The following is a 27,765-nucleotide window of genomic DNA, read 5'->3' as shown; positions in this document are numbered from 1 at the left end:
CAAAATAGGCTGAAGGAACTAGAGAAAAGCACAAATTGAATTTAGCACAGGATTCCTTGGGGGAATTAAAAGAATTAGGAATGAAATAAATAACTTGGCTACGCAAGAAATCAGCAAGAAACAATGTTTCAGAAACAGAGACATTATGAAAGTTGATCAAAATCTATGAAAATACTGGCGTGGAAACTGAAAAAAAAGATAGCAGAAAATACCATCCATAGAATTAGGGACCCAATAATGAAAATGATTTTAAAAAAAGCTAAGTGAAATTCAAGAAGCTTTTGAAGTGTTTTACAAAACTCTATATTCCAAAGTTCCAGGGGGAAGCATAACCCAAATTGACACCTTGTTGAATTCTCTAGAGTTACCCACTTTAAGCGAAGATCAAAATTGAACGATGACTGCTGACATAACTGAAGTTGAATTAAAAGCTGCAATTAGTAGGCTTAAATTATGCAAGTCACCAGGATCAGATACGGCAGAGTGGTACAAAGAATTTTAAAATGAGTTAATTCTTGTTTTATTCCCAAAAACTGAACTGGGCTCTAAGAGAGGCACAAATGCCACCCAGTTGGAAGGAAGCGATAATCTCAGCTATACCAAATGAAGGCAAGGATAAAATGGAATGTGGGTCATTTAGACCAATATCCGTTCTTAATGTAGATTATAGATTATTTACCTCCATCGTGGCCAAACGATTAGAGGAGTTTCTCCCATACTGATACATAATGATCAGACAGGTTTTATACGACAACGCCAGGCACAAGTCAATATACGAAGGACACTTCACATTATGGATCATATACAAAAAAATAAAATCGAAGCAATAGTGATAAGCGTGGACGCTGAAAAAGCATTTGATTCAGTTAATTGGAATTTTCTTTACAGAGTTTTACATAGATTTGGTTTCTAAGACACAATTATTAAAACTATACAGGCACTATATGACAATCCTACTGCTAGGATTAAAATCAATGGATATTTATCAAATAGTCTTACCCTAGAAAGGGGCATGAGACAGGGTTGTGCATGGTCACCACTACTCTTCGTGCTGTATCTGGAACCATTAGCTCAATACATCAGACAAAATGAAGATATCAGGGGAATTACTATTAAAGGGACAGTGCATAAATTGGCTTGTTATGCAGATGACATTTTGATCTATCTAGGGCAACCAACATACTCTTTACCTAAATTGATGCAATCCTTTGAACAATATGGTCAATTATCAGGATACAAGATCAACATAGATAAAACCCAATACTTTCATATTACTATAGCCCACCAAGAGAAATTGAAAGTAGATACCCCTGGGCATGGCACACAGAGTCTTTCAAATATTTGGGCATCATTATGCTAAAAGATCTGGCAAAATTATCAGAATGTAATTATCAGCCTTTATATAAAAAAAATTAAGGAAGATGTGGCAAGATGGAACCTGATTCCTTTTTTCACTCTCAGTTCAATGATTGAGTCTATTAGAACAAGATGCTATCAAGATATATTTGGCAGGGTAAAAGGCCTAGTGTTCGTCTCAAAACTTTGCAATTCGCAAAGGAATAGGTGGGATGGGGCCTACCTTCTCTTAGAGATTATTATTTTGCATCACAGTTGAGAGCTGTGATATGTTGGTGCAACCCATCATATGACGCCCAATGGAAAAACATTGAGGAACGGGTACTTCCCATCCCAATACAAGCAATTTTGGCTGATAACAACCTGCAAAGGTACATAAATACTATTGATAACCCAGGGGTGAAATTGACTCTTAAAATATGGAAAACTACTATAAAAGAGTATAATCTAGAGGGAGATTTTGCAATTCTTAAATGGTATGCATATGACTCGGATTTTACACCAAATAAATTGGATGCTAGATTTAAGGACTGGACAGCTAAAGGAATAACAGTTCTTTGCAACATAATGAAAGAAGGAACACTATTCAGTTTTGAAATGCTTAAAGAGAAATATTTATTAGAAAAACAGGATTTTTATTGGTATTTACAGATACGACAATATGTTCATAAGATGCTTAAAAATGTAACCAAGGCAAATACATGCTTGATAGAGCTCTTTAGAAAAGCATATAATTCAGATAACGGTAGTAGAATCATTTCAAGCATGTATAAGGGGTTGTCAAATCTTAAAACACATTTGACTTCATACATTAAAAAAAAATGGGAGAAGGAAGGAGGGATAGACAATAGACAATAGGTGCAGAAGTAGACCATTCGACCCCTCGAGTCTGCACCGCCATTCTGAGGTCATGGCTGATCATTCACTATCAATACCCAGTCTCTGCCTTGTCCCCATATCCCTTGATTCCCCTATCCATCAGATATCTATCCAGCTCCTTCTTGAAAGCATCCAGAGAATTGGCCTCCACCGTCTTCCGAGGCAGTGCATTCCACACCTCCACAACTCTCTGGGAGAAGAAGCTCTTCCTCAACTCTGTTTTAAATAACTGACCTCTTATTCTCAATCCATGCCCTCTAGTACTGCTCTCCCCCAACATCTGGAACATATTTCCTGCCTCAGTCCTATCAAATCCTTTAATTATCTTAAACGTTTCAATCAGATCCCCTCTCAATCTCCTCAATTCCAGCGTGAACAAGCCCAATCTCTCCAATCTCTCTGCGTAAGACAGCCCTGCCATCCCAGGAATCAACCTAGTGAATCTACGCTGCACTTCCTCAATTGCCAGAATGTCCTTCCTTAAACCTGGAGACCAAAACTGTACACAATATTCCAGGTGTGGTCTCACCAGGGCCCTGTACAAATGCAAAAGAACATCCTTGTTCTTGTATTCAATTCCCCTTGTAACAAAGGCCAACATTCCATTTGCCCTCTTCACTGCCTGTTGCACTTGCTCATTCACCTTCATTGACTGGTGAACTAGGACTCCTAGGTCTCTTTGCATTTCTCCCTTACCTAACTCGACACCGTTCAGACAATACTCTGCCCTCTTGTTCCAGCTTCCAAAGTGGATAACTTCACATTTATTCACATTGAATGACATCTGCCAAGTATCTGCCCACTCACTCAGTCTATCCAAGTCTCCCTGTATTCTCCTAACGTCCTCTTCGCATGTCACACTGCCACCCAGTTTAGTATCGTCAGCAAACTTGCTGATATAGTTTTCAATGCCCTCATCTAAATCATTGACATAAATTGTAAAGAGCTGTGGTCCCAATACAGAGAGCTGTGGTACCCCACTAGTCACCTCCAGCCAGTCTGAGAAACACCCATTCACTGCTACCCTTTGCTTTCTATCTGCCAACCAGTTTTCTATCCATGTTGAAACCCTGCCCCCAATGCCATGAGCTCTGATTTTACTCACCAATCTCCTATGTGGCACCTTATCGAATGCCTTCTGAAAATCTAGGTACACAACATCTACTGGCTTACCCTCGTCTAACATCCTTGTTACACCCTCAAAAAACTCCAACAGATTTGTCAAGCATGATTTGCCCTTGGTAAATCCATGCGGCTCGGCCTAATCCTATTTCTGCCATCTAGATGTGCCACTATTTCGTCCTTAATAATGGACTCATGCATCTTCCCCACGACTGACGTTAGGCTAACAGGGCGATAGTTCTCCGTTTTCTCCTTCCCTCCTTTCTTGAAAAGTGGGACAACATTAGCCACTCTCCAATCTTCAGGAACTGATCCTGAATCTAAGGAACATTGGAAAATGATTACCAATGCATCCGCAATTTCCTGAGCCACCTCTTTTAGAACCCTCGGATGCAGACCATCTGGACCCGGGGATTTATTAGCCTTCAGTCCTACCAGTCTACTCATCACAGTTTCTTTCCTAATGTCAATCTGTCTCAATTCCTCTGATATCTTATGACCCTGGCCCATCCATACATCTGGGAGATTGCTTGTGTCCTCCCTGGTGAAGACAGATCTAAAGTATGCATTAAATTCTGTTGCCATTTCCCTGTTTCCCATAACAATTTCTCCCAATTCATTCTTCAAGGGGCCAACATTGTTCTTAACTATTTTCTTTCTCTTCACATAGCTAAAAAAGCTTTTGCTATCCCTTTTTATATTCCTGGCTAGACTGAGCTCATACCTGACTTTTTCTCTCCGTATTGCTTTTTTAGTTAAGATCTGCTGTTCCTTAAAACTTTCCCAATCATCTGTATTCCCACTCATCTTAGCCCTGTCATACTTCTTTTTCTTTAATGCTATACAATCTCTGACTTCCTTTGTCAATCACTGTGGCCCCTTCCCCCTCTTTGAATCCTTCCTTCTCATTGGAATGAACTGCATTTGCATCTTTTGTATTATGCCCAAGAATATCTGCCACTGCTGATCCACTGTCTTTCCTGCCAGGGCATCCGCCCATTTAACTTTGGCCAGCTCATCCCTCATGGCTCCGTAGTCTCCTTTATTTAATTGCAACACTGACACCTCTGATCTGCCCCTATCCCTCTCAAATTGTAGATAAAAACTTATCATGTTATGATCACTACTTCCTAATGGCTCCTTTACTTCAAGATCACTTATCAATTCCTGTTCATTACACATCACCAAGTCCAAAATAGCCTCGTTCCTGGTTGGCTCAAACACAAGCTGTTCCAAAAATACATCCCTTAGACACTCCACAAACTCCCTATCCTGGGGTCCAGCACCTACCTGATTCTCCCAGTCCACCTGCATGTTGAAATCTCCCATAACGACTGCATTACCTTTAGCACATGCCAATGTTAACTCCCTAATCAACTTGTACCCAATATCCACGCTACTGTTTGGGGGCCTGTACACAACACCCATTAGGGTCTTTTTACCCTTACTGTTCCTCAGCTCAATCCACACAGACTCTACTTCCCCTGTTCCCAAGTCACCTCTTGCTAAGGACTGAATCTCATTCCTCACCAACAGGGCCACCCCACCCCCCTTCCCATATTTCTGTCTCTACGATAGCACGTATACCCTGGTACACTCAATTCCCAGGCCTGATCCCCTTGCAGCCATGTCTCCATTATCCCAACAAGCTTCAAGCTCATCTGTCTTATTTCTGACACTACGCGCATTCAAGTATAGAATTCTTAGCCCATTCCTCCTCTCTTTGCTTAAAACACTGTCTACTGTACCTAACCCAGCTCCTTGAACTTCCATCGGGCAAATTGCACCCTGAATTTTGATGACCTTCTCAAGATCACCCAAACCTTGTACACATTTAACTCCATGCACCTTCTGACCAACCCTCTGGATCTGGATCCCTGCCCCCTGCACATCTAGTTTAAACCCCCCCGAGCAGCACTGGCAAATACTCCTGCAAGAATGTTAGTACCCCTCCGGTTCAGATGTAGACCACCCCTTCGAAACAGATCCCAATATCCCTGGAACAAAGACCAATTATCCAAAAACCTGAACCCTTCCTTCCTGCACCATGCTCTCAGCCTCGTATTAATGTGCATAATCATTCTATTCTTCGCCTCACTCGCACGTGGCACAGGTAGCAATCCTGAGATTGTCACCCTGGAGGTCCTGCCTTTCAGCTTCACTCCTAACTCCCTGAACTCTCTAAGCAGGACCCCCTCACTCACCTTACCTACATCATTGGTCCCTACATGGACCACTACATCTGGGTTCATGCCCTCACTCTCAAGAATAGCCTGCACCCGATCTGAGATGTCCCGGACCCTGGCACCAGGGAGGCAACATACCATCCCAGATTCCCGAACTGCCCCACAAAATCTCCTATCTGCCCACCTAACTATAAAGTCCCCTAAAACTATCGCTCTCTTCTCTTCCCTCCTCCCCTTCCTAGTTGAGGGTTCAACCTCTGTGCCAGAGGCAGGACCACAACAACTCATTCCTGGTACGGTATACTTATTGTTAATGGGAATGGCCGCAGGGGTGCTCTGCTCTCTCTGCCTGCTCCCCCTGCCTCTCTGGACTGTCACCCATCTGCCTACTTCCTGGTTTTTTGGTGTGACTACCTCCTGATAACTCCTATCTATCTCTGCCTCCACCTCCCGAATGATCCGTAGTTCATCCAGCTCCTGCTCCAACTCCCTAACTCGGTCTGATAGGAGCTGCAGCTGGACGCACCTTTTGCAGGTGTGGTCATCAGGGACAACTGTGTTGACCCTGACCTCCCACATACTGCTTACGGAGCACACCACTGCTCTGTCTGTCTCCCCCATACCTGAACTGGATTAATAGAATAAGTCTAAAAAGCACCTAGCGACCTTACCTTCTTCCCCTCAGCGAGCAATCACACAAGCTTGCCGAAGCCCACTTAGCCAAAGCCCAGGACTCTGCTTCCACGGACTCCGCTGCCCGCTCTGAAAAGAAGTCCTGCCTTTTAAAGTGCGCGCTCGACGCTGACGTCACTCGTGCCTGCGCAGTTCCCCCTCCTCCACAGGTATTGACCAGGTAGGCTTAAATCCTACCTACACGGTCGAATTCTCTGAGCTCCCAGCTGAATCACAAGCTGTAACTTGCTCCCCATTCAAATGACCACTCTGAAAAGAAGTCCTGCCTTTTAAAGTGCGCGCTCGACGCTGACGTCACTTGCACCTGCGCAGTTCCCCCTCCTCCACAGGTATTGACCAGGTAGGCTTAAATCCTACCTACACGGTCGAATTCTCTGAGCTCCCAGCTGAATCACAAGCTGTAACTTGCTCCCGATTCAAATGATAATGATAATTATATCTGAGGAAGAACGGACAACAATATGGAGATATCAATGAAAGTGTACCAATTCACAGAAATGGAGGGAGTTTGGATGGAAAAACGATGAGATATTTTATTACACCCTCTCAGAAATCCCATTATGATAGTAAACTCCCTGTTTGCTGGGGAAATTGTGGAAATCAAAGTGCAAATCATTATCATATTTTTTGGGACTGCCTTGTTATCAAAAACTATTGGAGGGGGTTACACAATGCCCTACAAGACACCTTTAAATGTGAAATAACCTTGGAGAGTAAGACAATATATTTTGGATATATACCTCAAGAATGGTTGGAAAGAGATAAATATTTAATGAATATACTGTTGGTGGCTGGTAAAAACTTACTAGGAAATGGTTATCACAGGAGAGCCCAACTTTAAATACATAGATGGAAATTACAATGGACATTCACAAAATGGAGAAGATAACAGCATCTGTTAATCATAAGCTGGAACAATTTGATTCATACTGGGGGAAATGGTTTAACTACATAATGCCTCATAGGCCTGATTTTACTCTCACAAATCAATGAATATGTTGTAAAAAAAATGATCACTCCCTACTTGTACATAGTTCTTTCCTTTTGCTTGTTTTTTCTTTCCACTCTTTTCTATAAGTGTATACCTCAGATAACAAATCTCTGATTTGTTATATATGTGATTATATGATATATAAGTACAATGTCTGAAATACATCTTATGGAAATGTTTGATGAACTTCAATAAAAAAATAAATTACAAAAACAAAATTTAGCTCTTCAAATCTGTTGCTGGATTGCAACAAGCACAAACAGCAAAACACCACTAAATAATTTTAAACTAATGTTTTATGAATGTTACCTCATGTAATGAGATGTTCAAGGCTTCAATATGCTGAGAAAAACAAGAAAAAATCTGTAGATGCTGGAAATCCGAGTAACACACACAGAATGCTAAAAGAACAACATGCCAGGCATCACTTATGGGCCAAAAAGTATAATCAATGTTTTGGGCTGAAACTCTTCAGCAGGACCGGAAAGAAAAAAGCTGAGGCGTAGATTTGAAAAGTTGGGGGAGGGGACAGAGAAATAACAGATGATAGTTGAAACCTGGAGGGGAGGGTCAAAACAAAGAGATGGGAAGTTGATTGGTGAAAGAGACACAAGACCATGGAAGAAAGTAAGTGGGGGGAGGGGGAACTGCACCAGTAGGATGTGATAGGTGGGTTAGAAGAGAAGGTGGATAAAAGAAATGGGGATAGGAAATGAAGGGTGGGGGGGTGGTGAGGAACAGGGATCATTACCAGAAGTTTGAGAAATCAATGTTCATGCCAACAGGTTAGAAGCTACCCAAATGGAATATAAGGTGTGCTTCACCAACCTGAATGTGGCCTCATCTTGACAATGGAGGAGGCTGTGGATAGTCTTTTTGGAATGGGAATAGGAAGTATAATTAAAATGGGTGACCACAAGGAGATCCCACTTTTTCTGGCAGACAGCATAGATACACAGCCAAGAAATCACCAATCTGCGCTGGGTCTCACTGATATTCAGGAGGCCTGAACACAGTATATAATCCCAACAGACTCACTGGTGAAGAATAGCCTCACTTGGCAGGACTTTTCAGGGCCATAATGGTAGTGAGGAAGGAGGTATGGGGCAGGCACAGCACTTGTTCCACTTGCAAGGATAAGTGCCAAGAGGGAGATCAGTGAGGAGGGCAAATGAATAGAGAGTTGTGTGGGGAGTGATCTCTGTGGAAAACAGAAAACAGGGTGTGGGGTTTGAAGGATGTGCTTGGTGGGGGGATCCTGTTGGAGGTGGAAGAAGTTATGGAGAATTATGTGCTAGTTGGGGACAAGTGGATCCCTATCCCTGGTTGGGTGGTGGGATGATGGTGTAAGAACAGATGTGTGTGAAATGGAAGAGATGTGGTTAAGGGTAGCATTGATAGTGCAGGAAGGGAAGGAAGCCCCTTTCATTGAAAAAGGAGGACAGCTCCTTTGTTCTAGAATGAAAACCCTCATCCAGAGAACAGATGCAGCAAAGAAAGTGAGAGAAGGAGTTGGTGTTTTTACAAGTAGCGGTGGAGACAAAATAGAGTCCAGGTAGCTGTAAGAGTCTGTGGGTTTGTAACAGACATTGGTGGATAGGCTTTCTCCAGAAATAGAGGCAATGAGATCAAGAAATGGGAGGGAGGTGTTAGAAATGGACCAGGTAAATTTGAGGGCAGGGTGGAAGTTGAAGGCAACGTGACAATCTCCACATGGATTCAGGAAGTAGCACCAATGCAGTCGTCGATATAGCATAGCAAAAATTAGGCACTGTTAGAGCTCTAAAAATTACAAGGTTGCTAGGAAAGTGCTTAGGAGACCCGGAAAAGACCACGTATAGGCCTTAGTGTGAACGATTAAGGAAAATCCCAAGGCATTTCAACACATTTCAACCAATGTCTAGCAACTGCATGTTTTCTTTCTTGTTTCTGAAACAGATAACATTGGTTAATATAACTAAGAGAAAAACAGATGCAGTCATCAGTGCAGGTTTGGGACATAGACTGTTTCACATAGCCGACAAACATGAGGGCATTAGCTGGAATCCATGTGAGTGCCCTTGTATACAATTTTTGCTTGAAGGAAGTAGGAGGAACCGCAGGAAAAATTATTTAGTGTGTTCAAATTCAAGCTTAGCAGAGGAGAGTAGTGGTGAAGGAGAAGTGGTTAGGTCTGGTATCCAGAAAAAAGGAGAATTTTGAGGCCTTCCTGGTGAGGGATGGAGGTACATAGGGACTGGACATCCACAGTAAAAATAAGATGATGGGGCTAAGAAATTTGAAATCCTTTAAAAGATGAAGTGTGTGAGAGCTGTCATGGATGTAGAGTAAGAGATGCTAAGAGATCTTCCTTTACATAGTAGAAAACACTACAAGACCATTGACATATACATAGATAAGATTTTGAAGACTCAGGTAACCAAAATGGGACAACTTCTCTGCTTCTATAAAAATCTGCGATTTTGAACAGACCTCATGATGAACAGACTCATGAACCATAACTCCAATGGTGCAAAGGGAGTAACAATGGTATTCATGTATATTAAATACCCAAACATCCAGATGATGACTGAAACAAATAAACTATTGCTTGAGGCAAGACTATTTTATCACTGAAACATAAAGTTTAACATTAAATTTCAGGTCAGTAAATAATAAAGTTTGATACCAAATTTTTATCTACTTCATATTAAATACTTCCATTTAACTGTTAGTTATTCTTAATTCTTATTCCAGTTACCTCTCGAACAGCACGGAAAACCTTTTCTTCATGGGAATCCATTTCTGTGAATGCTCTGATCTGAACTAGATTGACATTCTCACGGTAACCGAGTGCCACAATTTCATCAAAGGCGAAGATGAGATCAAAGCAATGTTCTGAGATCTCACTCTCTTCCAGAACTCTACAGTACTCTGGAATCTACAAGACAAATTAGCATTTTAAACATCAAGTGCCTGCAAGGCAGACAACAAACATAATTTAGCTACAATATCAGTATGTCCATGACATGCAAACTCATTACAGTCTTACTTGGATTTTAAATCCTTCAGCTATAATGATCATTAATAGCACTTGTGGTAATATATAGGGGATACCAAACCATTCTTCAGCTATGAAGTTTTAAATCTTTTGTACAGAATTACAAAATGATACAGATGAGAAGGCTCCTAGTAAGTCTCATTACTTTCATCACCAATACTATGAAATTCATAGATAGGACGGGTAGTGTGGACATAAGAAAACTTATGTTTTTTATCTATTATATTCCTGTTATATTTACTTAAAAAGTGATAAGATACAAATTTCCAACAGAGGTTAAGCTACATTCTTACTATTATTATATGATTGTAATATAAAAAAAAATATACCAAACGAAAGGGTGCATTGAAGCTCATCCACCTAAACCTTAACTTCAATTTAAAGTTTCTAATATTAAACACAAGAAAATATCTAATATTACATATTGTTACTAAAACAATTCCATATCCAAAACATCACATTCTTCCTAATGTTCACCTTTACTTGTAGCATCTAAATAGAACCTATATTATGACAGAGTACTTTGCTAATATACTTGTGAAACATTATGCCAATAGATCTCGAGTATATAATAAATTGCAGAAAGACAAACAGATGTATTACTGGAAGAATGTCAAGAAGACTGATAAAGAAGATATACAGAATTTAATTTAAAGTAAAATTTGTGTATAAAGGATCGATTATGCTCTGTTTTCTCAAAGGTATTGCCCATTCTTTTGCGGTGATAGTCTTCTTTTTCAGCAAATAAATGTGCTTATGACTGAACCAAGCTGAGTTAACTGTTGTTTGCTATATACAACGTAATGAAAAGGTTCCACCATGATCACACGTTTAGATATGGGGACAGATCAAGGGGGATTCTGGTGACTGCTTGCTCGCAAGGCAAATCTGGCAGAGGAAGGGTCACCAAAAGAGTTTTGTGTTTTTCTCTGTGTGGCCTTTCTAGGTGAGTAGCAAATATAAGATTCTGCCCACTTCTGTTCTATACACCGAAATCTGAACTATTGTCTACTGAGTAGATCAGTTTCTGTGATTCTGGGATGCAAGAATACCAGTAAAAAGAGTAAGTAAGAGTGGGATTTGTATAAACTAAGTTCATAAGTTTAATCCTTGCAGGTAGCTGTACTAAATAAAAGAACAAAAATATGGAAAGGAGGGTAAGAAGAAGAACATAATAATAATAGGACTAGGGCAGTACTGCCCTGCCCAAAATAAGGGAACTTTAGAATAGTATGTTTAATAATAAGGGGGGAGATCAGTGTGAAAACTTATGGATGGGAAACAAGTGCAGTATATCATCCTTTAAAGGCAGAAGAATTACAGGACATGGTAGAAGAATTGCCCAACCCAAGACAGGTTTGGAAAATCTTGAAACTATTGTTTTGTGACATGAACCTACTATTATGGATTTTGAATTCTTAATGAGGGAATACTTAGGCCCAACTTCAAATTTTATGAGATTAGATTTCAGTGTTTTCAAATATACTGTATTGGTATCAGTCCAAAACCTATCACAATACCAAATAAAGATTATAAAAAATATGTACAATGTATTACATGTACCTTTCCTAACAAAAAAAACTAATTGGTTTAAGACTATGGATACAAAACAAGGTAGAATTGAGTCTGTAGAAGAACATATACAACAGAAAGTTCAGGATTACATTTTGTATTATTATAAATTGTTTTCAGCCTAAATTGAATTCTGTCCAAGGACAGTATATTAATGTTCTGAAATTAGACCCAGTAGAAGTTAGCATAGAAGACATACATTTGTATCATACATTTCTACTTTTTCCAGCTGTCCCTGTAAACTACTGTGTAAGAGATTTATTGTGTAAAATGCTGTAATATTAAGAAGTTAGCATCTTGTAGGCCGCTTGTGACCCTGGCTATTTTTGTAAGGGTCATAGCAGCTAAGAGCTTGAGAAAAAACTATAGAATCCCAGATGTTTTCTCATAAGATAAGCTGAACGGGTGACACCATCCTTGGTGTGCAATCTGCACTTAACTTTGGTTTTGCTTAGAGTAACGTATCGTTGCTTGATTACTTGCTGTGAGAAACATATTCTGCTTAGTACGCCTTATGGTACCTACAAGATAAGCATTAAAAAGAGTGGCTATTTTCAAGGGCAGGAGGCATTGTCTGTCTGTATCCAGACATAGTGACAATTAAAACTGTTAAATGAGCAATTTATGACTGATAAAGTTAACAATACTAATCTGTACAGAAACTAAGGTGGTGAACCCACATGTATCTGAGTACGTGACTGTATGATATAAAAAGAACTGTATTTGCTTCAGGAGGGAGAGACCGTCGATGCAGCCTCCGAGAGAGAGTGCTAAAGGGGGGTTCTCTTGAGTAACTTGCTAATAAAGAGTTAAAGTTACTTTCACGTGGTGTCTGCATTGGGTAGATCAAAAGAAGTTTACATATGCGAACTACTATTATCTGCATTCCTAAAGGATATAGAGTGCGTATACTGAAAAGCCACTGTAGACTATCCTAGTACAGTAGTAGTCAATGTATATTTTATGTGACAGTCAGTCACAGCCCACTTAGCAAGTCTGGAACGTTTTTATGAAAGCTCCTTGAAAGCCTCCAGAATTTCATTAGATACTGTTTTATAGAATTTTATGGAAGTATTTCCATGTGAAGGGAAAATATGCATTGGTCATTGTTGATGTTTTTCCTGATGGTTTGCAGCATTTCTTTATAGAAAGAATGATGCAATTAGAGTAGCTAAATGTTTACTGGAGGAAAATATCCCATGGTATCTAGTAACAACAGTACCCATTTTACTGGGAAGGTGATAAAAGAATAGAAACATAGAAATCATACTGCACAATACAATGCTCTGTACAATACAACCGTGAACTGCACAATTCAGCCCACAAAGCTGTGCCAAGCACGTACTAACTTTGAAAATTACCTAGGGTTAACCACAGCACTCTATTCTTCTAAGTTCCATGTACCTCTCCAGGAGTCTCTTAAAAGACCCTAACATATCTGCCTCCACCACTATCACCAGCAGCCCATTCCATGCATTCGCCTCTCTCTACTGCTACCCAATCCACGAGCAGCGGAGGAGGAACAGCTCTCAGTAATTCCTGTGTATGCACCTTGGAAGCCTCAAGAAATAAGGGACTTGAGCATCCACGAACTCTGGTATCCGCAAGGGGTCCCGGAACCAATCCCTCATGGATAAGGAGGACTGACTGTAACACAAAGTGTCCTGACAATGACTGAAATCCAATGCCACGAGCTATGACATATTACTGTGACCCGCATTTCAAATCCCGATCAACCCCGAAGGGAACTAATAATTAAAGGTGAATATGTTCAGAGGGAAGAAGGATATGAAAGGGCTAGATCAGAATTGAGATCAAGAATTGAGATCAATTTCCAGATTAACCGTACCCTGATAACCTGAACTATTATTGGACAGGACCCATCAGAATGCCAGCCCAACGACTTCCATCTAACTGTCAGGATTCCAGGAATGGTAGGCCTGGTCCACCTTGCCAACCGTTATCACAGACAGGCAATAGGTATGGGGTATGGGGGGGGGGGGCAACCCCAGACCAAGTGGGGTGTGCTTCAATTGTGGATGTCCTGGGCATTGGAGGGTGAGGTGCCCAGGGGAACAAAAACCTACCAAGGGACAGGTGGGGACAATGACATCATTCTCTGCCCATAACCTGTTTAGAAATTGGCAATAAGGATGCTCCCTACCATGAGTACCAACCCTCAGGAAGAGCCCAATGTAATATCGCAAGTTGCTGGACTTCCAATTCTGTTTATGATTGATATGGGGGCCAACCAAACCACTCTCAATCAGGAGCAAGGATTCCAGCTATCAGACGCTACAATCACTCTGTGTGGGTTCGAAGGCACAGAATGCATGTATTCACGTACCCAGCCACTGCGGGTGGAATTCCAGGGGAACCAGTGTGAGGTTTCATTTACAGTCACCACCAGTCTGGGGTGTAATCTAGTTGGAAGTCGAGTTTCTAAGCACAAAAAAGGGTATCACCCTGTGAAAAACTGACAGCTTCATTACTGGCCGAAGTTCCAGGTGTCCTTTGGTGACAGACAGGACAGGTGCTTCCCCATACCACCGTTATGGTTTGCCCTGGGTTCAAGCTAAACAGCCTATGGTTCCTTACCTACACCCTGATGAAACAAGCCTGCAGCACCAAGAGAGAATGGCAAGACATGGCCGCAGGCCAACTCCGGTACTGGAAGGAATCTGAGGTGAAGGTGGGACATCTGGTAAGAGACTCTTTTAACCTTGACCAAACCCAGGACATTGTACCCCATCTCAATTTAAGGCCATGAAGTCGGCCGCACCAACTGCCCCCGTCTGGATCACAGTGAAGAAAGGACGACTCTCCCATCCGTTCCGCAATACCCCCTCAAGCCCGAGGCGACATCTTATGAGGATGGAAGCTCTTTTGTGGATCCAGCAGGGAAACGGTGTTCTGGATATGCCATAGTGACGGACAATGAAGAAATTGAGCAGTCCTCTTTTGAAGCAGTTGTCTGCCCAGAAGGCTGCGCTGTTTGCTCTGGCTCGTGCCTGTATCCTAGCAACAGACAAAAGTGCGAACGTTTACACAGACTCCATCGTGCATTTGGAATTGTACATGACTACGGGACTCTCTGGGAACATTGGGGATTCCTGATTTCCTCTGGCTACCCATTAGTAATGCCACCTTTGTAAACAACTTACTCACTGCTCTACAGCTACCTCGAGATTTGGCTACTATTAAGTGTGCGGCCCACCAGGTCACTAAAGGCAATGCTTTAGTGGATGAGGCAGCGAGAAGTGCGGCACAATCCTCAGTAGTTGTAGTCCCCTCTGTTTCCCATCAAGCAAAACTCCATGACTCAAGCTGAAATGACGCACCTTTCAGTGCCTCTGCAGAGCACTGCAAACTGTGGTCCCAGATGCGGTACCAGAAAGACCCTGACCTAAGTTTTTGGATCACCCCAGTGGGACAGGTTTCTGTTTCTACACAGTTTTTACCAATACTGGTCGATTATATACATAATTGTACACACCTGGAAAAGGAGAACTGGCTGGCAACCTGTACCCTACACACCAGGTACGACTCCCTTGCCAGGTGGACCTTCTCATGTCTACAAGTTGATTTTACTGAATTGCCTGGTACATCTCTATAGATACTGCTATTATAGATGTGTTTAGTAAATGGATTGAAGCTATTCCAACTACCAATAATACTGCTATGACTGCTGTGAAAGTATTATTACAGGAAATAACTCCCATAATTACAGGAAATAACTCGAGATGCTGAGCTCCGACAATGGCCCACACTTTGTGGTGAAAGTAAACAAAGGGGTATGTAACAAATTAGCTAACAAGCAATGATTCCACTGTGTACACCACCCATGGGCCACTGGCACAGTGGCATGAGGCAATGGCACTCTGAAGAGTAAATTGGCCAAACTAACGGCGAAGACTGGACTCATTTGGTTGAAGGTCCTATTCAACATGAGGGTTACCCCACAGGGGAAAACAGGGTTGTCACCAGCTGAAATCATTTATAACTGGCCCATGAGGGCATCCTGGGGACCAAGACATTGTGTACCATTGCTCCCAGAAGGTCTACCAGCAAAAATCGGATATGCATACCCTAGGGGAAGAGATGGGGAAATATATATGCCAACTAACCAAAATTCTCCAAGCATTACATTTGCAGTACGACAGGCTTACAAGAAAGAGAACTACCCCACAGAGAGGAGTGACGATCCAACCCTAGAACCTGGGGATTTTATCCTGATCAAGAACTGGGATCAAGGGAAACTCGGACCTCGGTGGAGAGGACCATATCAGATGTTACTGACCACTCCCATGGCTGTGAAACTGAAGGGGCAATCTCAGTGGCTACATCAATCAGACTGCGAACGTGTTACTGAAGGAACCGAGTAGGACTCTCTCAGATTAAAGGAAAATGGACTGGTTGACAGTGGTGTATATGGGGGCCCCATACATATATCTTTCTGTGTCTCTGTCACACCTATGCCAAACAGGTAGAACCAGGGTCCTGCTGGGTTTGTGCCGAAATTCCACAGCATGGTAAAACTATGATTCTAATGCCAGTAATCCCGCTCAACAAGAGTGAGAAACTCTCAGCCTGCGCTTTCTAAATTAACTCAGGAAAGTGAGGTGTGGAACTGTAGTCCAGTCAGAGATGACTGTGGCTGTCACTGTTTTGAGGGATGGTATCTCAGGCCCACCAAATGGAATCTCATATACTGGAAATCATGCATCCTGGCCATATCTGCGGGTACCCAACAGCAGAGCAGTAAATGCCACCTGTTACTGTAACTTCCAGGGGGGGGTAGATGCAATTTTTCTGGGAAATAGCAGCTGTACCACTTATACCACTGCAGACCCTCCCCGATCAGTAAATATTACCCACTGGGTGTTTGGAAATCAGGCCTATATAAGACTCCCAAGGGAAACTGCCAGCAGATGGGACCCGCAAAGTCCCAGCAAAGGGTGGACCAGCTGTTGTTGCCTAGTATATTTAGTACCCCATCTGAGAGTCATGGCCCAGCTGCAGGGTTACCCCTATTGGAAGAAGCAGCAGAGAGGTATAACAGTCTGAGTGATCTTTAATGATCGCTTTTCCCTCCTATGGAACAGCTAAGAATTCTCGAGAGATAATTGATTTGGCTACAGCACTTGAAGAGCTGGCCAACAATATTACAGGGGCCCTGACAGAAACACAGGCCCGAGTAACAGAAATATCCACTGAAATTATTGCAATCAGCAAACAGTCCTACAGAACCGGTTGGTCCTTGATTTCATTCTGGCAGAAAAAAGAGAAACTTCTTTTTCATGAGCCTTGCGTGTTACATGCTTGGGCAATCATGGCTCTCCACATCAAATGATCCTTCGCAGCATCATTGACATCTTGCACACTTAGATTTGTAATTAAGCCTTGATCTAGCAGACTCTCTTGTCTGTAACTTAAGTTTCACACCAACAGATTTGGAGGGTGTACCATTTCTAATGACATCTTGCAACAGTAATATATGGGGATTGCTATGTATAAATCCACTTTGAGTTAATTGTAGTTTGTTATAAAACTTTCCGTTCTGCAGCTCTGGATCACAATACCTCTAATTCAAGAATGATAAATCTTATTCATTTTCTTAAAATCAAACATGTTTGAATGTTCAAATATTTTTTATACAGTCATTTCCCAGTCATCTTTCAGAATAAATTCACCTTGGTGTCCTGACGAAGGGTCTCGCCCCGAAACGTCGACAGTGCTTCTCCCTATAGATGCTGACTGGCCTGTTGTGTTCCACCAGCATTTTGTGTTGTTGTGTTGTTTGAATTTCCAGCATCTGCTGATTTCCTCGTGTTTGGTTTCCTGAGTATCTACTTACTTGTCCATCCAAGGATTTTAGGGATCAGTCATAAGGATTATTTACACACATCTATTACATATCTGTTCTTTTTATACCTTGCTATACGATTTAGCCTCTATGCTACTCCAATCAGAGTAACTTGTTGTTAACTATTTTGCATTCCATGATGAATTTTAGTTGCTTTGCCATTTCTACTGTACGAGTACACCACCAGTATCATTTCAAAAAGACTTAAGCAAGAGAAATTAATTGGGAAACATTGTGTTAAACAATGTTTGGAGTTTGCTACTAAAGTATTCATCACATAGTGAACATCAAGAATCAAGAACAGATCGATAAAATACAAAGAATACACATTTTCATTGGTAATATTTGAGAAATGCAAGCAGAATACCCTTAATGAAGTTGGAATATCCTTAATGAAGTCGGTATTGATGGCACAGAAAAGACTATTTGTAAAGAAAAACAGTTGTTTTATAACATAAAATCTTATAAATACTTTGTCAAAGCAAAGTAAGAAAAAGTGAATATCTTCTTAACTTTCTAGCCAGCTTTTAAAGGATAACACTTTACAAATTCAGCTAATTTACAAGCTAAAATCACAATTGCAATGAGCGGTCAGAATCTGACAGCTAGAGGAAAAATAACAGTTATGGCTGAAGAATGTGTTATCCATAATTTGAGGAAAATATTAATGAAGTTTAATAAATAATACTAGGGATATTTTCACTGCGCCCAAAGAAAGACAGAACCTATTTAAAACTACTTCCTAAAAATAGAGTACACCATCAACACAATATTCCTTCAGTACCTAACTGAAATGTTAGCATTAATAATGTGTGCAGAGCTCTTGAACAGGCTGAACAAAGCCTGCCAATTCTTAAGAGCCAATGGTGTTCCAAATCTCAAACTAAACATATGTTAACTGGACAGCACAACTTAAACAGCTCTACTTAAATTTACTGAAGAATCCTGTCATAAATCTAGTCTCCTTAACAATGCATAACTATCTTAAAATTCATGTAGCTGCTCCTATCTCAAACATTTAATCCCACTGTTGATCAGTACAAATCTTCCATTTGCCATCAATCTGGACAGTTGTACATTAAAAGCACTGCACTACACTTTAGGACAGTAATCAGCATCTCTACTTTTATAATACATATTAAGTGAGAGAAATGATTCTTAAGGAGTCCATTTAGAATGTGCTGACACAGAAAGAACGTGCAAAGCAACTTGCAGGGCAACGTATAAACCAATTTGCAAAATCAGGATGAAACAATAGCTTGCTGATTAAAGAAGCGATACGGGTAACGGGAAGACATGCTTAACGGTTGAACAATAACGGTGTTAATGCGCTGAGGCTGATAAGTGGGCCAAAGGGGTAATCACATTTGTAATTTTGTAATGAGATTAAGGAAGAATGTCTGCACCTCACATGGGTGCAACTCACAAAGTCGTAAACAAGTAGGGTATAAAAAACTGTGCAAAGTGTAATTCGGCACTCAATCTAGCAGGAGCTGGTTGGGTCCGACTCTGCAGACTCGAAAAATAAAGTTTACCGTTCTGCAAATTGCTGAGACTCAGTGTGTTTCTGACATTAAGATAAACTAAATGACATTTATTTATAAAATAAATTCTACTTCTTTGATAGCTCAAGAATGAGCAAAGAGGCTTAACTCAAAATTCCTTGTATATGTATATTTATTCTGGAAAATTTTAAGACGTATTAAATTTTAGACATGGGGAAGGTTCGCTACTCTACCTTACCCATACCTTCCTTAACTGAGAATCACTATACTTCCTAACACTGTCAAACAGGCCTGTTACAATGAAATGGAAATTAGATGAGGTATATTATTCTGTAAAATCCCCTAATCTCTCATGTGTAGCATAAGAATGGCATTGACAATGACTTCCCAGCTGGATTTGTTTTCAGTTCATTTGTACAAGTCATCAAGGTGCCACACCCATATATGTTCTTATACTGAAAAGTTCATGAGTTGGGAATGTGGCCTTAAACTGAGTACTCAAGTGGGAAAAGATGCCTATAGCCCCACAACAATTGGCAATCCTATCATGCTGGTCTCCCAATTGCCAGGAATGACCAGCACTAATTAATGCAGCGGTGTACCCTGAAATTCATTTCACCACGTTCAAGTTTGTGCCCACTGTTATCTTGTTCATTAGCCTTACCACTCGAGAGAACAGTCGTAGTGTTTCCAAATCTTCCAAGATGTTACTATTTTTGGTTGTGATCAACACCATGTAGAGTTTTTCCAGTGGTTGGTAGACATACCGCACACTCTCCGTTTCCACAAATGTGTGCTGTTTCCCAGTGTTCATTAGTTTAGGGAATGCTGCCAATAAGCCTTCAATTCGGGTCCTTGACATTTCCACAAACTGGCGTGACACAATTGCCTTTCCAGCCTTGGTACAAACAGCCGTAGCCAATAATACCTATAGTGGAGGGTGGAAACCAAGAAAAAAAATTACAGCCTAAAGTAAACTCATTGAAGTGGCATTGATTAGATAAATATCAACTCAGGTATAGCATCATCTGCAAGGAAAAAGAAAGTTATGACAGGTGCAATCAAAATAACCAAGATGGAAAGGACTTCACATGGGCTGTCATTTTGTTTAGTCCTACAGCACTAAAGAAGTGTTTTAAGTTTGTGCACAAACCTGAGAACTACTACTCATATTATGAAATACAGGTAGTCCCCGAGTTACGATCATCCGACTTACGGACAACTCATATTTATGAACTGAGGAAGGAGAATGCTGTCCACCATTTTAAGTCATTGCTGTTGACACTGTGTTGAACGTTTAACTTTGTATTTGGCTTAAACTTTTCTTATTAAGTTTCACCCTGACCACCCCTCCTCTTTTTCCCGTTGGCTGATGGTGCAGTAAGATCAGTGCCGAGCTCGAGAACTGAGGTTTCTGAGATCAATCTGGTGACGGTCTGCTCCCGTGCTGGGTTGATGTTGATCCAGTGACTCCCATACCATCCATGCCGGGTTGTTAACGAGCTTGCATCTCGACCTCGTAAAAAAAACCACTGCCACCAGTTTAAATTCCCTCGCAGAATATTGAGGAGGATCAAATATCCAAAACCAGCACAGCCCCCTCTTGTCCCATTTGGCCTGTCTCAGTGCAGTCGTCATTTGGACCCAGCGGACCTTGGGAGCCAGTGGAGGTCGGGACCCGACACCTGCAGTGTTTCTGTTCCATTGACGGGAAGCGATCACAATTGAAAATTAAGTGGAACTAATAAAGCCTTTGGAAAGAGGTGAAATGCCATCAGTCATTAGAAAAGCATTAGGCTACAGTTGGTCAACGATCGGAACAGCTTTAAAGGATAAGGGATAAAGTGAGTATAATGGAGCATTTGAAAGGCCCTGCCCCAATGAAAGCTACAATTATTACTAAGCAATGCAGTGGTTTAATTATTGGAATAAATACATTTGTTAAGTGTTTTATACGCATAGAAAGGTAAAATATATACTGTATACTAAGACAAACGTTTCACTAACTGACACTAAATAATACCTGACGTACTTGTTCTGACTTACATACAAATCTGACTTAAAGATGGACTCAGGAATGGAACTTGTACATAACCTGGGGACTGTCTGTATGAGTTATTACTACTACTACTATTATTACTAATACTATTTCCATTTAACACAATTAGATTATGCTGGCACTTTATGTCTAACTGAAGAGGGAGGAAAGAAAGAGAATAAAGATGCTTTCAAAGCCCATACTGACAGCCTACTAATAAGTGCTGTTTGCAAAAGAAATGAAAATTTAGCACTTTTCTGTTCCCAGGTTTTTAAACCAATTAATTTTAATCACCCAAAATATGGAAGCAGCAAATAAAAATGTACAAAATGATCAACACAGAATATAGGAAAGCTCACAGTCCAGGACTGTACACTTTATTACCTTTCCCTGACATGGTTTTTTGAGATAGAGCTAGGTGAGATCAACTGAACTTCTACAATAATATTGTAGACACCCAACCAACAACTCAAGTGTATACAAGTGAATAGAATGAAGTGAAAGAAACAAAAACACAGCTGTAGCATTTCAATCTAAAACATTATGTATTTCAAATTAAAATATATAAGTATACATGAGAAAAGATATAAAACTTTCTATAGACAAACTTTTACAATTAGATAGACAGATACATACTTTATTGATGCCAAAGGAAATCAGTGTCACAGTAGCACTATAAATGCACAGGTATACAAATACACAAATATTAGAAGCGAGAAAGAATAAAAAAAATTATCTCAAACAGAAGGGGTCCCCACTTTGACTCAGAGTCTAATGACTAAGGTTAAGAATGACTCATATTCTGCTCTTTGGAGCAGCGCAGCTGTCTTAAGTCTATTACTGAAAGCACTCCTCTGTTCAGCTAAGATAGTACGCAGAGAGTTAGAAACATGTTCAGAATTGTCAGGATTTTCCTTTGCCTGCAGTGTGTCCAGCCTTTTGTAATCATTTTATTGAGACTATTGGAATCACCTGAGTTGATGCCATTGCCTCAGCACACCACTGCACAGTAGAATGTATTGATGACAACAGACTAGTGGAACATTTGAAGGAGAGACCTGCATACTCCAAAGGATCTCAGTCTTCCCAAGAAGGTGAGGCAACTCTAGCCCTTCTTGTATAGACTCTGTGTTGGTGTTTACTTAAGTGTGTTATCCAGGTACACTGCCAGGTGTTCGCAGAATTAACTTGAGGGAATCAACATTCTAAACAATAGAGATGTGTAGTTCTAAACAAAAATATGTGAATGATTTTTGTTTCTGATCTTATTGCTTCAGAATTCAGTTATTTGTGAGTTTGTAGTATCCACAGTCTGCACAATGGAATGCTACTGTAACTGTAATTACCTCAAATATCAATAAATTATGTATATATCTAAATCAATAGCAATCATACTGATTGCAACATTATGATCTTTGTGTTAGATTGAGTGAAGATTATGGGGCTGCCTGTATATGATGGCCACTGTGTAGACATGTCCTACCAGTCTGTTTTACAAGTACACACCAGTGATATGCTGGGGCAACGGCGTCAATGTGGGTGATGCCAAAAGGCTCAATTAGAAAGGTTGACTCTGTTATAGAAGTCAAACTGGACTTACAGGAGGCTGTAGCAGAACAAAGGACATGGGAGAAGTAAATAGAGAAACAGAGCTCCGGTAAACATAGGTTAATAACAGTATAACAAAAGCGGCATCACTTGCTTGGGTACAGGTTGACTCATTATAGACCTAATGGCAGAGACTAAGAATGACCTCATACAGTACTCTTTGGAGCAGTACCATTGTTTTAGTTTATAACTGTAAGTACTCCTGTGTTTAGCCAAGGTGACGTGTAGACGGTGAGAAACATTATTCAGAATTGCCAGGATTTTCCATTGTGTTCTTTGTTCTACCACAGCCTCCAGTGTGTCCACTTTGACTCCTATAACAGAGTTGTACTTTCTAATCAGTTTATTGAGCCTGCTGGCATCACCTATGTTGAAGCCATTGCCCCGGTACACCACCATATAGAAGATTGGAATGAAGTGCAGTCACTGTTACTCTGTATATATATTTCATCATTTAAAAAAGTGCCCCTATAAATAATTGCTCTTAACTCAACAAATAAACATGTATTTATTCATTTCCTCAAATCATTACTTAACTGTCTCCTAGATTCATCTGTGTCCTCTAAAACCCTCAACCTATTTAACTATCATTAACAATAAAACACCTATGCCCTTGAGAATTAGGTAGATAAAGAGAAAGAACTTGATTTAGATTCAATACTGGATGTAAAAATTTTATTAGCACAACAGGGAGCAAGTTTGCTGAAGAAATTTGGACATGAAAATTTAACCCATTTCTTTCCACAAATGATGTTTTGTAAACTTAAATTTGCCGGACCAAATAACCACACCACAAACAGTTCTTTACTTCATCCTTTCACCAGTTTACTTGTTCGAACTCAGCCGGCGAGAAACTCGGAGCCAAACATCAAAGAGAATGAGAATCTCTCTCTCTCTCTCTCGCTCAATCATGACAAGCTTCATGACACTCAGAAACATGACAATTTATACAACTGGTGAAATGAAGAACACTGAGTTGAACAGATATTCCAGCCGTCAGTTAGAGCAAAACTTAATTACTTAGTTAAGAGCGTCCACTAAATCAAGGTTTTAATTACAGATACATTCTTGCCTTGTCAATGAGTTTTCCCTAAGCAAACGAGGGAACTTAAGTGTGACATGAAATCGTATGGCATGATGTATCCAACCAGTGTGAATCTAGCCCCCTTGTCATTCTCAAGGGACAGCTGTGAGTCATTAATCTAAAAGCTACAAGCAGTACTGCAGTGAAGGACACAATCCAGAACAGAGCACACATAAGTTTGCTCTTAATTATAACCAATTACAATCCACCCTCCTTATCTGCAAGGGACTGGTTCTGGGACCCCGGCGGATAACAAAAAAAACCGCAGATGCTCAAGTTCCTTATTTAACCTGTCTCAATGCGGAGGACTTTAGGACCCAGTGGAGCTCTAAATCCTCAGTGTTTCTGTTCACGAAAATAATCACGATCACAATTGAAAATAAAGTGGAAATAATAAAGCAATCATAAAGAGGTGAAATGCCATCAGTCACTGGAAAAATGTTAGGCTACAGTCGGGATAAAGTGAGAATAATGGAGCATGTGAAGGCCTTGCCCTGATGAAAGCTACAATTATTACTAAGCAACGCAGTGGTTAATCCCAGTGTTATGAACATCTGACTTACAGACAACTCGTACTTACGAACCGAGGAAGAACGGCGTCCACCATTTTAAGTTGGTCCGCCATTTTAAGTCCGATCACGACCTATCTGCCATTTTAAGTTGGATCATGACCCTGTCCGCCATTTTAAGTCATTGCCATTGACACTGTGTTGAGTGTTTAACTTTGTATTTGGCTTAAACCCGTTCCAGTCGGCTGGTGGCGCAGTGAGATCAGTGCTGGGCCCGAGAACGGAGTTTCCCGAGTTCGAACCAATGTCAGACCGTTTCCGTGCCGGGTTGATGTCAATCCAGTGACTCCCGTACCATCCGTGCCGGGTTGATGTCGAACTCGCAACTCGACCTCGTAAAAAAAAACACTGCCACCTCCAGTTTAAATTCCCACGTGAATATTGTGAAGGATCAAATACCCAAACCCAGCACAGACCCCACTTGTCCCATTTAGTCTGTCTCAGTGCGGTGGTCCTCAGGACTGAGTGGATCTTGGGAGCCGGCGAGGCTTGGAAACTGCTGCTCACAGTGTTTTTGTTCCACTGACAGGAAGCAATTGTGATTGAAAATAAAGTGGAAATAATAAAGCGTATCAACAAGCAGTCCCTGGGTTATGTACAAGTTCTGTTCCTGGGTCCATCTTTAAGTCGATTTGTACGTAAGTCAGAACAAGTATTTCCGACTTAGGTACAAGTTATTTAGCGTCAGTTAGTCAAACGTTTGTCTTAGTATATAATGTGTATTTTACCATTCTATGCACATAAAACACATAAGAAACGTAATGGGCAGATGCGTTTTACTGCAGCTCCACTTTTTTATTTCTTACATTCCACTGATAGATTTGTTTTAAGTTTGAAGATTATTATTTCTGTTGAAGGAGTTATGACTTAACCAAGATGGCAGGAAGTCAATCTGGTATTGAATTAGAAAGAGGCAAGACTTTTCCTGAAATGGAACAAATGGGACAAATAAAGAAATTGGAGGAACCTGTTACTTTAGCAGTAATATTCTCTTCTGTACAAGATATGAAATCTGAATTTGGTTCGCTTAACACTAAGATTGATAAACTGAAGGATGCTAACGGGAAGCTTGAAAAATCCATCTTTACAGTTTAAGGACCTTGGAAGAATTTGGACTTTCAATTTCAGATGCTCAAACAAACAACACATCAAATTGAGAGGGAACAGGAACTATTCAGGCAAACTATCAACGAACAAGAATTGAAGATGTCATCTATAGAAAAGAAAATTAATGAAGTCACCTCGGAATTAAGAATGAAGAAAAAATGATTGATTTAGACAGCAGAGCGTGACGGAAGAATTTATATATATTGGGTTTGCCTGAAAATACTGAAATTGGTGACCTGTTAAAAGTTCTCTTGAAGCGAACCCTGTGCTCGATAGAGCACACAGTATTCCAAAATTTTGGCGTTCATCTGGACTACGTAGACAACCACCCATACTTTGCTTGCATTATTATACAACCAAAAAAGCCATACTCCAAGAGGCCAGAAAAAGACAAAAACTAATCTACAATTCAAATGAAGTTCGTATAGTGGAAGATTTTGCTGGGAGATATTTATAGGTGCCTTGAGGAAAGTCCATTCTATGCTTTATGGATATCCATACAGGACTTGGCTGATTTAATTCTTCTCTTTATTTGTTAATAATGAGCATATATTCGTATGTGTGTGTGTGTGTGTGTGTATCTGTGTGTGTGTGTGTGTGTGTGTGTGTGTGTGTGTGTGTGTGTGTGTGTGTGTGTGTGTGTGTGTGTATAGAGAGAGAGAGAGAGAGGGGGAGAGAGACACACACACATATATATATTCACCTTTTTTGTATGACATGTAAGTTTTCTTAAAAAAATCAGTCATAATATATTATTTGTTTGGATTTATTCTTTTCTGAATACATGATTAATATACTTCAGATTAACTAAGATGGCCGTCACCAGTTATGTTTTAACTATTGTTAGACATAGCATTGCAGTATTTGAAATTTGTTCATCTCTTCTACCATGTCTAGAATTGGTGGGATAAACATAGCTGCAAAATGGAGATCAAGGGTTATTAGGTTTAGTTTGTGACCTTTCTTTTGGGTCGCTAATACTTGGGCTTTGGGGGAAAGAGGTGGGGCTATTAGATTAATTTCTTTCTCGACTGGGCCGTTCTAAGGGTTACACTTTCTATCAATTATGTCGTCACTTCCGGTCAAGTCAGTGCTGTTATTTTCCTCTGGATCTAGTCTGTGCTTGTGCAATAGATTTCTTTATAAAACTTTAAATTAAATCTTAAACATGGATGCTAATCAAATCAATATAATTTCTTGGAATTTGAATGGCATGAATCATCCTAATTAGCATATGAAGATTTTTAAGAAATTAAAAACACAATGCAGATATTATTTTTGTGCAAGAGACTCGTATATGGAGACAAGATAAAGGTTGCTTTTTCAAATTCTGGGAAGGACCTTTATATCATTCTTTATTGAATAATAAAATTAGAGGGGTACCTATTTTTGTTAACTCTAAAATACCTTTTGTACACTTTGATAGTTTTTTGCAAATGTCAAAGTGGAGATTGAATCCCGTACTGTTATAGGATCCAGCCTTTGTTAGTTTTATCAAGGGGCAAATTTCTATATTTTTTGAACTTAATACTACTGAAGGAATGTCAAATTTGGTTATATGGGATACAATGAAATCTTTTTTTAGGGGACAGATAATTTCATATTCAGCAGCTCTAAGAAAGAAAACTAAAGCAGAACTGTTCGTGCTTACTAATAAAATTAGAGAGATAGATAAAGTGTATTCAGTAAGACCTAGTGAAGATCTATATAAGGAAAAGGTTGAACTTCAAACACAACATGATCTGCTTTAGGCCGTCGCCACTGAGCAGCAAATTTTTAAATGTAAAAGTCAAAATTAATATACATGGTGATAATTCAGGTAAACTACTGGCTGGTCAGTTAAAGGCAAATATGGTCAGAAGACAGATTTTGAAAATACGTAGACCAGATAGAACTGAAACATTAGACCCTTATGAAATTATTAAGATATTTATGGATTTCTATTCCAATCTTTATAAATCTGAATTCTCTGATAATACTATTATTATGAATAGATTTTTGCAAAAATTAAATGTACCTAAGATTTTGACTCAAGATATTAATTCATTAGATGCACCTATTAAACAAGAGGGAATACATTGTCACTTCCTTTAATATCTTAACATCTTGTACCTTAATAAATTCTTGTAGCATCAGACTCCAATTTAAT

At 40.1% G+C, this 27,765-nt stretch overlaps 1 protein-coding gene across 2 annotated transcripts in view; it reads right to left on the bottom strand.

The window, feature by feature from the left end:
- Nucleotides 1-27,765, bottom strand: part of LOC132386015 (coatomer subunit delta-like) — a 74,866-nt gene that overhangs the window by 36,886 nt on the left and 10,215 nt on the right. For both annotated transcript variants that reach the window (XM_059958279.1, XM_059958280.1), the window contains exons 2-3: nt 19,875-20,138; nt 9,968-10,147 (exon numbers count right to left, since the gene is read on the bottom strand). In XM_059958279.1, the coding sequence (XP_059814262.1) occupies nt 9,968-10,147; nt 19,875-20,138 (444 nt within the window). The remainder of the gene's footprint in view (nt 1-9,967; nt 10,148-19,874; nt 20,139-27,765) is intronic.

Source organism: Hypanus sabinus (genome assembly GCF_030144855.1).
Source record: "Hypanus sabinus isolate sHypSab1 chromosome Y unlocalized genomic scaffold, sHypSab1.hap1 SUPER_Y_unloc_12, whole genome shotgun sequence".
NCBI lineage: Eukaryota > Metazoa > Chordata > Chondrichthyes > Myliobatiformes > Dasyatidae > Hypanus > Hypanus sabinus.
Note: the sequence above shows the minus strand (reverse complement) of the source record. Positions and strands in the feature narration are given on the sequence as shown.